Source organism: Carassius carassius, chromosome 40 (genome assembly GCF_963082965.1).
Source record: "Carassius carassius chromosome 40, fCarCar2.1, whole genome shotgun sequence".
NCBI classification, from domain to species: Eukaryota; Metazoa; Chordata; class Actinopteri; order Cypriniformes; family Cyprinidae; genus Carassius; species Carassius carassius.
The window spans coordinates 2,498,432-2,512,250 of NC_081794.1; the positions used below are offsets into that span (position 1 = coordinate 2,498,432).

General features: G+C 39.3%; 1 protein-coding gene across 5 annotated transcripts in view; it reads right to left on the reverse strand.

The window, feature by feature from the left end:
- mprip (myosin phosphatase Rho interacting protein) overlaps nucleotides 1-13,819 on the reverse strand; it is a 52,652-nt gene that overhangs the window by 27,752 nt on the left and 11,081 nt on the right. For all 5 annotated transcript variants that reach the window (XM_059531695.1, XM_059531693.1, XM_059531696.1 and 2 more), the window contains exons 3-8: nucleotides 10,284-10,349; nucleotides 5,211-5,362; nucleotides 5,048-5,132; nucleotides 3,677-3,851; nucleotides 3,056-3,494; nucleotides 1,221-1,347 (exon numbers count right to left, since the gene is read on the reverse strand). In XM_059531695.1, the coding sequence (XP_059387678.1) occupies nucleotides 1,221-1,347; nucleotides 3,056-3,494; nucleotides 3,677-3,851; nucleotides 5,048-5,132; nucleotides 5,211-5,362; nucleotides 10,284-10,349 (1,044 nt within the window). The remainder of the gene's footprint in view (nucleotides 1-1,220; nucleotides 1,348-3,055; nucleotides 3,495-3,676; nucleotides 3,852-5,047; nucleotides 5,133-5,210; nucleotides 5,363-10,283; nucleotides 10,350-13,819) is intronic.

Consider the following 13,819-nt stretch of genomic DNA (forward strand, 5'->3'; position numbering starts at 1 on the left):
ACTAACCCTTTAAAGACAACGAGCCTTACTCTGTAAGTTGATTTATTTGTGGAATATGCTTCTGGCCAGAGATTTTTAGATGGATGCAGAGGGTTTTTTTTTAGGTTGGGTAGAATCTGCTATTTCTGACCCAGTTTGTTTACTTGCTTACATGACTGAAGTATTTCACGACAACTGGCAACATGGAAACGGAAACTAAAAATGGCAGTGGGCGGAGTCACATAGACAAAACAAAAACAGATATTCCATACACATAGGAACATACATTTAAATGTACTATAACTGGCAACAGCACTGTTTTTTTAGAGAAGTAGGTAAACTAAGCCAAAATACGTGCAAACATGTAATAGTACTTATACGCTTTAGTACAGAAATAAACATATGGAACCTTGAATCTGTGTAATTTTCTGGGGGATTTTTTTTTGGGCCAGATCTCCAAACCCTAAATGACAAAAAAATAAATAAATATATATTTAAATATATAAATTTAATTAATTTATTTTTTTAAGGGAAGCAAAAAAAAAAAAAAAACAAGACCCTGAAAAGATGCCGCAGCTCTATAAACCATGATGTAAAGGAGACGTGGCGACTATAAATTTTGTCAAAGAAATTTATTCGGCCCAAGGTACAAGGCTGAGAAAGGAAAGAAACTGTCAGGGGAATCTGTGCACATAATGGAAACTGGAAATTAATTGAAACAAAAGGTCATGCGTGCAAGAGCCAAAAACCAGCTGAACGTTTTCTAAAAAAAAAAATCATTAGGTCATCTTTTCTGTTTTGCTTTGAAAGGATAGTTCACATAAAAATGGAAATTCTGTCATCATTTACTCACCCTCATGTCATTCCAAACATGTATAAGTGTCTTTCTTCCCCGAAGCACAAGATGATAATTTGAAGAATACTGTTTCCCATACTATGGGAGTCAATGGCTGCCAGCAACTGTTTGGTTACCAATATTCTTCAAAATATCTTAATGTTCAACAGAAGAAAGAAACACATCCGAGTTTGTAACAACATAAGAGAGTAAATGGTGACTGAATGATCATGATCAAACTATACCTTTAAGATGATTATAAAACTTTAAACGCTAAGTTTCTAGGGAGTCCACATTCACATCGAGAGCTCGTGTGAGGAGACGGGGTCTCCAGGAAGTGCATGATGACAGAGCCGGCTGTGTCTGTGGATATAAACACTGGGGGTTTGGGGTGAGTATACATTACCTCCCGCTGGAAGCGTCTTATTTCACTGCGGCCCTGTCGGACTCCACTGCATCTCTCCTCCACCTCCATTCTCTCAGCGTGCTCCAGCTCCAACGCCTCCAGCTTCTCAATCACATTCGAGCGCCCACTAAGAGTGCAGAAACAGAAAGAGATCTTAACAGAGACATTGCAGTGCAGCGTAGATTCTGCGATTCAGGCTTCATATGCCTCTCGATTCAAGCAATGTTTTCACACATGCTCTCTCAATGCTCGTATGGAGACCATCAGTAAACTGGATGAACCAAAAAAAAAGTGAACTGAAACATCACGTCTTACAGAGTAAATTCAGTAAAATGTACAACTCATTTTAATTACAGGCCTGCTGCTCAGTATCTATTAGAAATTTCAAGTCTATGATTTTGTGTAGTTTTATTGCATATTTTTACTTTGTGTCCTGGTTTTGATGACCCTACACACACGGACCTTTCCCGACATACAGTCAGGAATTCAGTTCACAAAACCATGTCGGAAAATATTAAATAAATTCGTTCAAATTTTGCCCTTATTTGGGTTCTGCACTGCATTGTCAGCCTCCTTAAAAGGAAACAAGAAAGCCAGTCGGTGAGGTATGTGTGTCACATGACTGCTCACAGCCTCATTGGCTACTGGGTACAAAGTGGCTCAATTCCCATAAACCCAAATTAAACCAGAGTAGAGAGCGTTCCGTTCTTTCTCTATGAATTCTTCAGTGCTGCTCATCTATGCTTGTCAGAAAAAGAAAAGCGAGCCGTCTTAAGTGCGTCAGAGATGTTGTTTGAGACGCCGCTCTCGAGGGCTTTGACCTCACAGGGTTGATGGGAGCTGCTTAAAACAGCAGCATTTATCCTGTTAATTCAGTAGTAAATGCAACTTATACATTTCAGCTGAACACAGGCTCAGGACTCAGAGACCTTCTTTCTTTCATTGGATTAAAGAAACGTCTCTTTTTACAATTTATTAACAAGAAAAAAACGTGCCTGTTAGATAATGGTGTCTGATCAAATCCCCAGTGTGTCAGTGACATGCTATAATAGAATTATAAATATCTTGAATTAGTTTTTATATTTATATTGTATGTTTTAATTTCAGTTAATTTTCATGTTTAGTTTTTGCACTTTTGGTTTATGTCTACAAACATTTGTATTGATTTTTTATTCAGATTTAGTTATTCTAGTACATCAAGTTGTGTTAAAAAAAACTAAATTGTGTAAAAGTAACTTTTTTTATAGGTTTAACTAAAATAACCCTGAAAATCCCAGATGTGAGGGCTTTCTGTTTTTAAATAAGAGATTGTACTGATAACTATAACTTGGATAGTTTATACTAATTATTTTTATTATAAATTAAAAACTAATTATTTAGATTACAGTTATCAGCACAATTTAAGCCATTTATAATAATTTAATTGCATTTATTATAAACTCTGGGGTGGGAAAATTATAAGTGTTATTATATGTGTTATATCAAAGGTCCCTATTATTACTAATTTTAATAAATTATTAAATTATATGAATTCAATAGATTTAAAATTAAAAAATTAAAAAGAAAAACTGAATCTGGGTTATGTAATTCCTTTGGACATTATAACAAAATGTATCAAAAATAAGATCGAACTGGGAAAGCAGTGATGTTTGCTGACTGTTTACAGCAGGGCGCCAATCTAATGACCTCCATTATTCCATGACAAAAGCATGTTGCTAAACACTTTGACCTAATAAGGCACATGTGGTTTTCTCCCTGTTATACGCCGAGTGTAATCAGCATGCCTTAAAAGGAGACGCAGAGAGCATGTTTGTGAGGGAACGGCCTGCGCTCACCTTCTCTCTGGGCTGAACACTGACTCTTGTCTTTCCGGACTGCGCAGGCGGCTCCGTTTCTCTGGCTTGCGGGTCTCGGCGTCTGCACGGCGGGACAGAGCGCGGTGCGCACGTCCGAAAGGTTCAGCCGGGTGGCTGTCGGTGCTGGTGACGGTGCTACCGCTGGCATCCGAGTCTAGAGAACTCATGGAGCCGCTGATGTGGGAACCGTTGGACAGCAGGCTGCTGCCTGATGGGAAGGGGTCGCTAGGAGCTGGAGACAGGCAGCGTGGGACGCCCCCCATCTCTGCACTGTGCCGGCTGGATGAGCTGCCCGTGGGCGACAGGGGGTCATGAGAGTGCTGGGAAGCAGCCGAGTGGAAGGAGAGCCCGCTTCGGTCCACCTCGTCACCGTTCACTGAGCTCTGATCCGAGCTCCGGCTCACCATCGACACCTCACCTATAGAGTGCAATGGAGAAGAGTGACTTCACGACGGGTTTTAGCCAAACTAATGCATATTTGAATTCATTTAATTACTTAGATGATGTGCTTACTAATTAAATCGCAAATTGATTTGGGCTGAGAAATCAAAACCACATCAAAATGAATGTGTTAAATCAACAGCCGAATGTCTGCCACACCTGTGGAGGGCAGCGGTGAGCCGAGAGGCTGCATCTCGCTGGTGGACCACGTCTGGGACACATCCGCCTCTCTGCTTTGCAGCTCCTCCTGCCATATGATAGAACTGGAGTCTGGAGTCTTCTCTGCTTCTGGGATGCCTGAGCCAGTCAACGCTACCTTTGCCGGGCCTGGTTCCTGAAATCAAACACAAAACTCCCATTGTTTCATTACTCGCTGTTTGTCTCAATAAAAACCTGGATTGACTCATAGAATTCAGTCATAAAACTGAATTTATTTTATGACGCTGAATGTCACGGAAACACTTTTTAACACCGTTGTGTGACTGTAGTGTGTGAAAACAACCAGCCTGTAATGGTGAAAATCCACCCAAATTTTTTTTTTTAGAATCCCAAAAAATCATAAACAGATCTTTCAGAACAAGCGATTCCAAAGAGGCATTACAAGAGTTGCGTTTTGGGATTCACCAATGAACATCTTAGCTCCATCGACTCCCTCTGTCTGAGCCGCTAAGGACACTGTGGTTAAGTTTAATTTTCAAAGGAAATATTCTGGAAAAACATCAAGTCATGCCAATCATTTTACACCGGACTACCCCACAAACGAGGATCATTTCAATGCTGGATTTACGCAAAGTCTGATTCTGAAAAAGAGATTAATACCAACGCTTCATGCTCGAACGTCAGATCCAGACAAAGCGTGTAATTTTGTTTTCAAATTGCCTCTCTGTGAGGTTAATGTTGCTAAAGCTACCATTGTCTCCACCTGTTTTCACTGATGCCTCCTTCACGTGCTACCAGAAGCATCGTAAACAGGAATGTGGTAGTTACAAAAAGCATATGAAAGCAACGTGAGTTTCTGACAGTTTCAGTGCACGTGATTGTTTGTTGTTGCCCTCTTCTGAAAAGGAGGTAGGGAACACCAGCTCATTTCCATTTAAAGGGACAAAGAAAAAAAAAAAAACACTAAAAGTTGTAACAAACAATTTTGAGCTAAAACTTCACATGCACACTCTGGGCACGTTAGAGACTAAATTTACATCTTGTAAAAAGGGGCATAATGGGTCCCCCTTTTAAACAGTTAAACTGTTGTGCATCACTATCTTTGCTAAACCGAAAAGGAATTGATTTATTTTTTCAGATTTATTAAATTGTTTATGCATTCATTTGATTTACATAGTATTTGATAATATTGTATTAAATAATAAAACATGGGCACAGAATTTTTTTTTTTAATTCTACTGATTAGACATCAGTTTTGATTATTAAAATCCAATAAAACCACAATCCAAAAACTTCAGGAAAATAAAAAATCTGTTTGAATTTGGTACAAATAAAACTAATTTCAGAGCGCAGTTTTCTATCATAAAGTACCTGTGAGGTTGCTGGTTCCACTTTGCGCTTCTTCTTTTGATTTTGCTTGTTGGTTCTTGGATAAACCACTAGCTGTTCACTCCACCTGGAGAAAGACAGAAAAAGTCAAGCTCATCTTGTGTCCCATCAGTGGGGAGACTGACACCCTCAATATGCCACATACCCATTGATGATCTCCTTGTTGTCTCCTCGTATGTAGTACTCCTGCTCCGGCGTGATGATGCACAGAGCGTTCTTCTGTCCGGTCCTGGCCTCGGCGTCGATCACATCAGTGCACAGGTTCATGTTGACCGTCCCTTGCGGTAGTGTACTTGGCTGTGTGGGACAATACATGACAAGTTAGTGGTGCGTCCAGATGAATTTTGGTCAGACAGAGACAGAAATGGCTCAGATGTGGATACTTCATACATCTAGGAATGAGTAAAATATATATTATGATCTTTTGTCATTTAACCTCACTAGCTGCTGTTTCTGCTGAAGTAGCTGGCTCTAGAGCAACAGTTTCTGAGTAAACATGTATGCCACTGATATATTTCTCATATCATTAAATCAGTGCTGGGACCAGCCTTGATCATTACTGTAGTGCTGATGCTCCAAGCCTGCCACCAACATCCCGTGCCAAACATGTCAATGGACACATGCCTTTATTTATGCCTGCTTTGAGAGGCCGGTCATGTCATGCATTAAAGCTATACTGGACCCCCAGCAGCTGGTCTGATGACAGTAGATCCATTACAGTCCCACATCAACAATACGAACACTGTCAGAACTGTTCAGTGACCTCCGTGGCTCAGGACTCATGATACATGGGTACTTCATACAGATAAACATGTACAAAACCATTCAAAATGTTGGGGTTAGTAAGTTGTTTATTTTCATCAAGGACACATTAAATTGATTGAAGGCAACAGTAAAGGTATTAATAAATGCTGTTCTTTTGAGCTTACTATTCATCTGTAAATCCTGAAAAATAAAATGCATCACAGTTTCACAAAAATATGAAAAAATTCTGTGCAAGTGGTCCTTTCTTGCTATTATGGAGCTTGAGAAAGACAGTAAGTCAAACAGGTTTGGAACGAGCTATGAGAACGAGCATATAATGGCTTGATTTTTTTGGGTGAACAGTTTCTTTAAAAGCACTGGACTGAGATTCCTTCAGTGTTAAGATCCAAAGATTCACACTCCGATGTCTGGCAACTTCTGCCCGGGCTGTTATCAGACATTCTGCAGACTCGAGATGTAAAACAGGTGCCGTCTTTTCCTGATTCCTTTTATGGCCATTTTAAGTGATCTAGCTTTATTAAAAGCTGCCAGTAAACTCCAGGGAATGCCAAATATGGCAATTACAGTGTGTCACAGTATAAACTGCGGCAGTGTTTCTGTTTCACAAGAAAGTGAAATCTGCGGAGGGAAAGAAATCTGGGTAACGAGAAACCGGCAGAATATGAACACAACAACAAAGAGTCTCACGTCGCTTCGTCCACAGCCCCGAAAACACACAACTTGACATTTTTATCCCTTTGTTCCACCACAAATCATGATAGAAACCTAGACGTATCCGTTTACTAATTTCATATTATTTTATCCAGAAGGCCATTCAAGAACAAACCCAAAACTGTAGCATAGATTCCTGTAAAAATGCCAGTAGCCACAAGCGCACAAATCATTTGAGCTATGTGTGCTAAAGTTCGAAAGCGGTTCATTTAGGTCTTTGGACTCGCTTGTGTTGGGGGTGGGAGTCTTTAAGTCATCGTCTTCAGATAAGAGAGGAAAATATGAGGCAATGCAGGAAAAAAAGAAAAGAAAAACAGGAAGAGCAAATAGCTCGAAGCAGGCCTGTCATCAGGGGGAATGTTGTCCCTCTGAGGTCCTCACACACCTGCCCTGCGGGGACAAGGGGCCCACGCATAAAAATACAGTCACAGGCCCTTTGAATTACAGCAATGGCCTGGGCCAAATGCTAATGCGTGCTACCGTTAATGAATCAATCATAATGACTTTGTAAACATGCATCACGGCAGTGAATCAATGGCTTATCGGAAACAAAGAGTTTACGTTTGTTAAGACCGCCATTCAATCTTTTCACACTAATGTGGTTTTTATTCCAAAACACATCAAATCTCATATCCTTTCATTGTTTTGCTATGCTCAGCTTTTTTTAGAACTGTAATAAAACTAAAAACGTTATGCTCGCTTGCCAGTTTATCCTGTATTGTAAATAATTAAACTGAAGTCAAATACAGAATGAAAACGGATTCATTGTTTAATAAAAGATTTTTTAATGGCTTTATGTTCCAGTTAAAACAAAGATCAGTGAATGAGGTCCTCTATAACCACTGTCCATCTTAAAGCAACTGTCCAGCCAAAAACGGTAGTTTCTGGAGCCTGTCGATGTATGGAAAGGCTGCATAAAGCAGAAAAACCGAATGGATGCATACAAATTTGGATCAACAAAACTTTCATTGTTGGGTAAACCATTATTTTAGATTTCACGTAACTTTCGGAGACTTTAAATACAGCCCATGAGCCATATGAACTAAACTAAATGATGTTTCAAAGTTGTATAAAACAAAAACTATTGGAAAACGATTTACAAGAAAATACTAACAGGCCATGATGCAAAGCTCAACAGTTTCCATATGTTGATAAGGGCAGATTACAACACAAAAACAGCCAGAATGACAAGTTTTTAAGAGTGATAGCAATGTTTTGGGTCACAACAACTGTTTTATTGCGAACGTAAGTGGCACAATCCTAAAGTTGCTCCATTTTCATGTAACTCTTCTTATTTTACAGCACATATGTGCCCAGACGTGCCATGCGCTCTGTTAAAACACACCAATGTGAATCTTACGGCTCAGGAACACCTGAGGGCTGTAAAACAGACGCATTTCATATTCAACACCTGGCAAACTGCAGCCCCTTCTGTCTAAAGCAATCGGTGAACTCCAGTGAATCTCAGATGATCAGTTGACTGAAAAAGCAAGCCAAATGTGGGGTCGCTTGATGTACCATGTACAATAAACCTGCGTCTGAAACAAACTCCGCTTTATTCTGTTAAGTTGGTTTTCTCTAGGTGTTGTGGCAAAGCCTTCAGCAGAATGAGAATCTCAAAGCATATTTAACATTTCGATGTGGTTTTAGGGGGTTAACGTTCTCAGAGTTTAGCACCGTCACCCACAGTCCTCAGCAGTTTCTCCTAATAAGGGCATATTGGGGGGAAACGCAATCCTGAGCACAGACTCCACGTTAAGAACATCTCAGTCTGACAATTAAAATACTTTGCTTCAAGACCGCAGCTGAACGCACATCATGTTTATACGAGTCACTAGTGAAGCTAGATGAATGGCTACTTACCGGCTGACTCTCTTTATGCAACTGACAAGTTATGGGTTTAGAGAGTTCATGTGTTTTAAAACAACTACAACCATACTGGGATATGATTACAACAGAGTCTGGAGTGCAATGAGAACACTTGAGCTTTCCTTAAGCTCAACTAAAGTTCACACTATACATAGCAAACCCTTATATAACTAAAACTAGCCATAAAAGAACCAATGTAGTTTCAATGGAAAAACATGCCTATCATGACTTTTCTTTCAAATAAAATTACGTTGCTTCTTAAATGTTTCTCAACACTAAAAGTGTGTTCGGTTCTCAAAAATTAAATATGCTGAAAGGTTAATGCTCTATCGAATTTTGAAAATAGCATAACCCGACCCCCAAGCCAATACTTATAGTGCAAATGAGTTAAAAACACATTTGCTCAAGCAGTCATGTCATTTTAACTTGCTTCTACAAGTCTAAGTTCTTTTATCGCGACTTGTGTATGACAAACTCATACAGAGCACTTCACATCACAAGTGCAGAGCTGTACCGGGTGAGCTACCGAGCAAGTTTACTACCTCAGAAAAGCCAAACATATGGAGTTGGTTATGTGACGCAAACATCAAAATGTATTTGTTTGCAAATGCACTATTGTAAAAGTGTTTAGAGTTCCTATCATAGTATTGTGCAAGAAAACGTATTTAAAATACGTATTTATTTTATTGATAATCTGCCACTGTGTGATAATCTGTGTGAAAAGGCCACTAGTGTTAATTCGGCTGGAAACTGAAGTGAAATGTATGTACGGGTAGAAAAAAAATGTAGGTGCCCGTTTCACCAATGAACCAGGGTTGAAAGGAATGTTCACTATAGAAACAGTATCTCTGACTATAAAGAAGTAAAACAGGCTCTGTGGTATGACAAGATTCCCAGGAGAGAAGAGAAAAATCAATTAAGACATTCACGAAAATCCATTTAGCCTCTTAGAAGTGAGCTAGTGTGTCATGCACTCAAATATTAGTTCAATTGCTGTAATGCGACCCCCTTACTACAGACACAGCATTTCAATACAATAACATGCTAAACAAAGTTAGAGTCCTACTAATTAACCCTAAGCACATTTATAAAAAAAAAAAATAAAAATAAAAATAAATAAATAAAAATAGATGCCAAAGCATTCTGGCTTGTATCCATAGTCTGAAGAGTCTTTTTTTCTTGACCTAATTTAACAGTATTTCCTGAAACTTCCAGCACAGATGAAAAGACTATAAAGACGACAGAGCTGACAGCATTTTCAAAGCAAAACAATAGCAGGAAACTCTGTAGTACCCTGAACTAGTTTGGACTGTCCTCACCACTCACTGGAAATAAAAACAATGTCCTCCCTCAGCCATCTCACACAATGATGCGACTCCAACCTTCTGCCTCGTGTTGCAATGCAGAATGATGAATTGCATGGCGATAATGGGCATTGCTGCAGTAAGCAACCTAAGCGTCGGGAGTCGAGGGTCCGGTGGGAATCTGCACTAGCACTGAGCCTGTGTGTGGGCCTCACTGTTTACACACAAACGATGTAATCTCCGGGCAGATCAGGCAGCTAATTTGGTCACCCATGTCACATTCCTGTGAAACAAACAGGCTGAGCCGGACTCTCATTAACCACAGGACCGTGTTCTGCTGGTTCACATCCGATGGACTCCCTCAGCATTTCTCATCTCTGAGCTGCTGATGGAGCAACAAACTTTTCTTGGATTATTTTAGTTCAGGAATGGTTATGTTGTTTTTTTATTGGAGAGGATTCCACTAAGGTTTGGTTAGGGCAGCTCTGAAGAGAACAAATGTAATCTCTCAACTATGCATTTGATCACTGATGTGCAATTGTGTGAGAAGTAAAGAACAGACAGCTTACCGATTCATCCAGAGCGAAGCGCAAGCAGCCGTGTTCATAGAGAACAAAGAATCGCCGCTGCCATTTCTGTATTGAAAGGAAAGATTAGTAATGTTATTCATATTTACTCAAATGCATACTCTGTCTATTGGTTAATTTACATTTAAGTCTCCATTAAATGAAAATTCAATCCAATTTCTAAATGCATGTTATTGATCTTATTGTAAACAATTCACCCGTGCATGCATTTCAGTTTTTTTTACTTTTAATCAAGATGTCGTAACTAACTTCTGGTGAAATGTTGGACTGATCATTTCATCTTTTTCAATCATCTCCATCCATGTTCTGCTCTCGATTTTTCCGATAAGCAATTAAACTTAAATGATTTTGAATTGGTAACATTTAAAAAGTACTTACAAATAATAAAAAAAACTATTAGTTTAACAAATCCAATTGGAGTTATATAAAAAATTGCCCTGGCACTTCTAAGATCTATCATTGTAGTCAGCGGGTGTTTTTGTTCAACCGTCTAAAACACATCAAATAAAGCATGCGCATCCATAATAAAACATATCTTACACGGCTCTGGGGGTAGAAATTCACCATATACACCTAGGATGCCTCAAGGGCGAGTATAAAACAGGCTAATTTTATTTTGGGGTGAAATAATCCTTTAACAAATTTAGGGATTACAATATAAACTACGAATACACTAAAAACCAGGGTTAATTTCTTCAACCAAGACAAGGAAGAAAAATATGAATAAAATTTTTCTATGACCAAGACGAGACGTTGACGAGCTAAACCTAATATATGATGATAAAAACTATGAAGAAATTTATGCCGCATCTTCGTTAATAAGACGAGACGGGACTATAATATTATTTGAGGACTACCGGAAATTCAAAATACATCCTATAGGCTAGTCTCAAAATGTGCGTCCTGTCATTGGATTTCAATCGGATAAGAGGCGTTTGCAAATCTAGTCTCAGTGTGGCAGCTGCAGTGGGTTGATAGGCTACCAAAATGTGAACTAGTGATCTGAAACAATGGCCTTAGCATCCGAATGGGTAGGGATAAGGTGAGCAGACGTCCTGTTTTCCCATAGAGTCACATTTCGTTGTTGATTAACTTAAAGTTAGTGAAGGTGGGATAGGCACGCTCCACTTCCTCAGTTCTCATATACCAGTGGTCTCCAACGTGGTGCCCGCGGGCACCTGGTAGCCCGCGTGGAGTCTCTGAGTCGCCCGCCGAGCACGTTCTATAAATAGCCTGAATTGTAATCTTTCATTTTTTTTTTTTATGATAATGTTATAAAATGAGAAAATAACTATTGGTGACATTTCATATACCATTAAAACATAATAAAATAATTCAATAATTTAAAATATTTAGAATCTGCACGTCTCTCTATCTCTCTCTTTCTGCGTCTCGTGCGCGCACCTCTCTCTCTCTCTCACTCTTCGTCTCGCGCGCGCGCGCGCACCTCTCTGTCTCTCTCTCTCTCTCTCTCTCTCGCTCTGCGTCTCGTGCGCGCACCTCTCTCTCTCTCGCTCGCTCGCTCTTCGTCTCGCACGCGCACACCTCTCTGTCTCTCTCTCTCGCTTGCTCGCTCTGCGTCTCGTGCGCGCACCTCTCTTGTTCTCTCTGCGTATCACGCGGCAGAGGAGCAGCGTTTTAATTTAGTTAAACACAGATATTATGTTGCTTTTCTAATTTTACATGCAAGTATGTAAAGTATATCATTCAGTCACTATTTCATATTTATGCCGTTGTTCTTTCTCCCTTTCCCCCCGTGATTTTGTCTATATCGCGAATATAAGACGACCCCACATTTTTTAGGACAAAAACGCCTATTTTTAGGACAAAAAAACTTGTCTTATATTCGGGTATGCTATAATTATATATTCAATAGTCATAATATTTAACAATATTACTGTTTGTTGTTGTATTTTTCAAAACTTGAAACTGTGTGTGTGTGTGTGTGTCTATATCAAACAAGTAGCCCTCAAGACTATTTTATCCCTTCAGGGAGCCCTCACTCACAAAAAGGTTGGAGACCCCTGTCATATACAGTGCACAATCAGTTCTTAGTGCTCAAATACACACACAGCAGTCCAAATGTCTACCGTGTGTAGAGTATCTCACGTAAATACATTCGGTTATGGATTAAGTGAATGTAAACAGATGGGTGAAAACTGAACGTGTGTCAGTGTTACATGCATGCCTTCCGTCTTAAAGGGACAGCATTAATTAAATACCTATCCATGTCATTAATGTTAACCAACAAAATGTGTTAAATAAATGTACGTCAAGTAAACCTACTGTATCTAAAAATAAAAAAATATATTAATTTTTGTCTTTCATATTTGTCTTATTGTGCTTTTTCAAAAATGATAAATTATTATCTATATTATATATGAACAACTATAATTTTTATGAAGTTGCTCGCTTTTCCCTACTGTTTAAAGGGATGATTTAACCCAAAATAAAAATTGTCATCATTTATTAAGTTTTTATTTAGTCCTTGATTCAAATTTCTCATAAGCTTATTTGATTTGGTCTAAAGAGAGAAGAATAAGACTATTTTTGTTTGAAAACTACATATAAAATAGCTTAGAGGTGTAAATATTAATCGATTCGTATCGATGCATCGATTATACAGCCGACGATTCAATGCATCGATGCGTCCGCAAGACTATCGATTAATGTGTTTATTTTGCCGCTCGTCTGTGTTAGCCTGTCTATTTTCAGCATCCGCTCCGACAATGCGTGCGTACAACCTAGGCTACTCCTAAGCTGCGGGTGGCGCTAACCTCATTATTGTCGTCGTCTTCTTCACACCGCTTCACATGCACGTTACGTTTCATTCACAGTCTATCTATCTATGTTCACACACACACATTGAGTCAAGAGCGATGGAACCGTCAGAGCGAGCTGGCAATGAAAGTGAAATGCTACACATTCCAGTCGGCGCCAAGTCATGGCTGTGGAAGTATTTTGGCTTCAGGAAAACCGAAGGAGTAGTGGTAAGAGATGTTGCCGTTTGCAAAGAGAAAGATTGTCAGTGTGAGATAAGATACTGCGGCAATACGTCGAATCTATCCGCACACCTGAAAAGGCGCCATGGTATTGATGGCGAGTGTAAAGAAAGAACACAGGGCCAGGCTTCCACGCCCGCCACATCACTGTCACTGACAACGTTTTTCCCTCCAAAGTTGTCAAGCACTTCAAAAAGAGCAAAAAAATGCATTTTTGTTATTTTGTAGTGAATGGGCTGTAGGCTTATGTCCTAGACTTTTGTTACTTTTTGTTATTATTGCACTTTACCTGATTTTGTGGAGTTAACTGTTCTATTTGCAGTTCATCTACTGCAGAGGATGTGTGACCATTACCTCTTAATAAGATACAAATTATATTTTCAAAATGTAACCAATTTTGTAAAAAAGAAACGTGCAGGGTTGATGTACTTGAACTGTAGAGGTCTTTTTTTTTAACAGTGAATAGGCTAATTGGCCATAGTAGACCTGCCCTGTAAGCATTAGACTTTATTATTG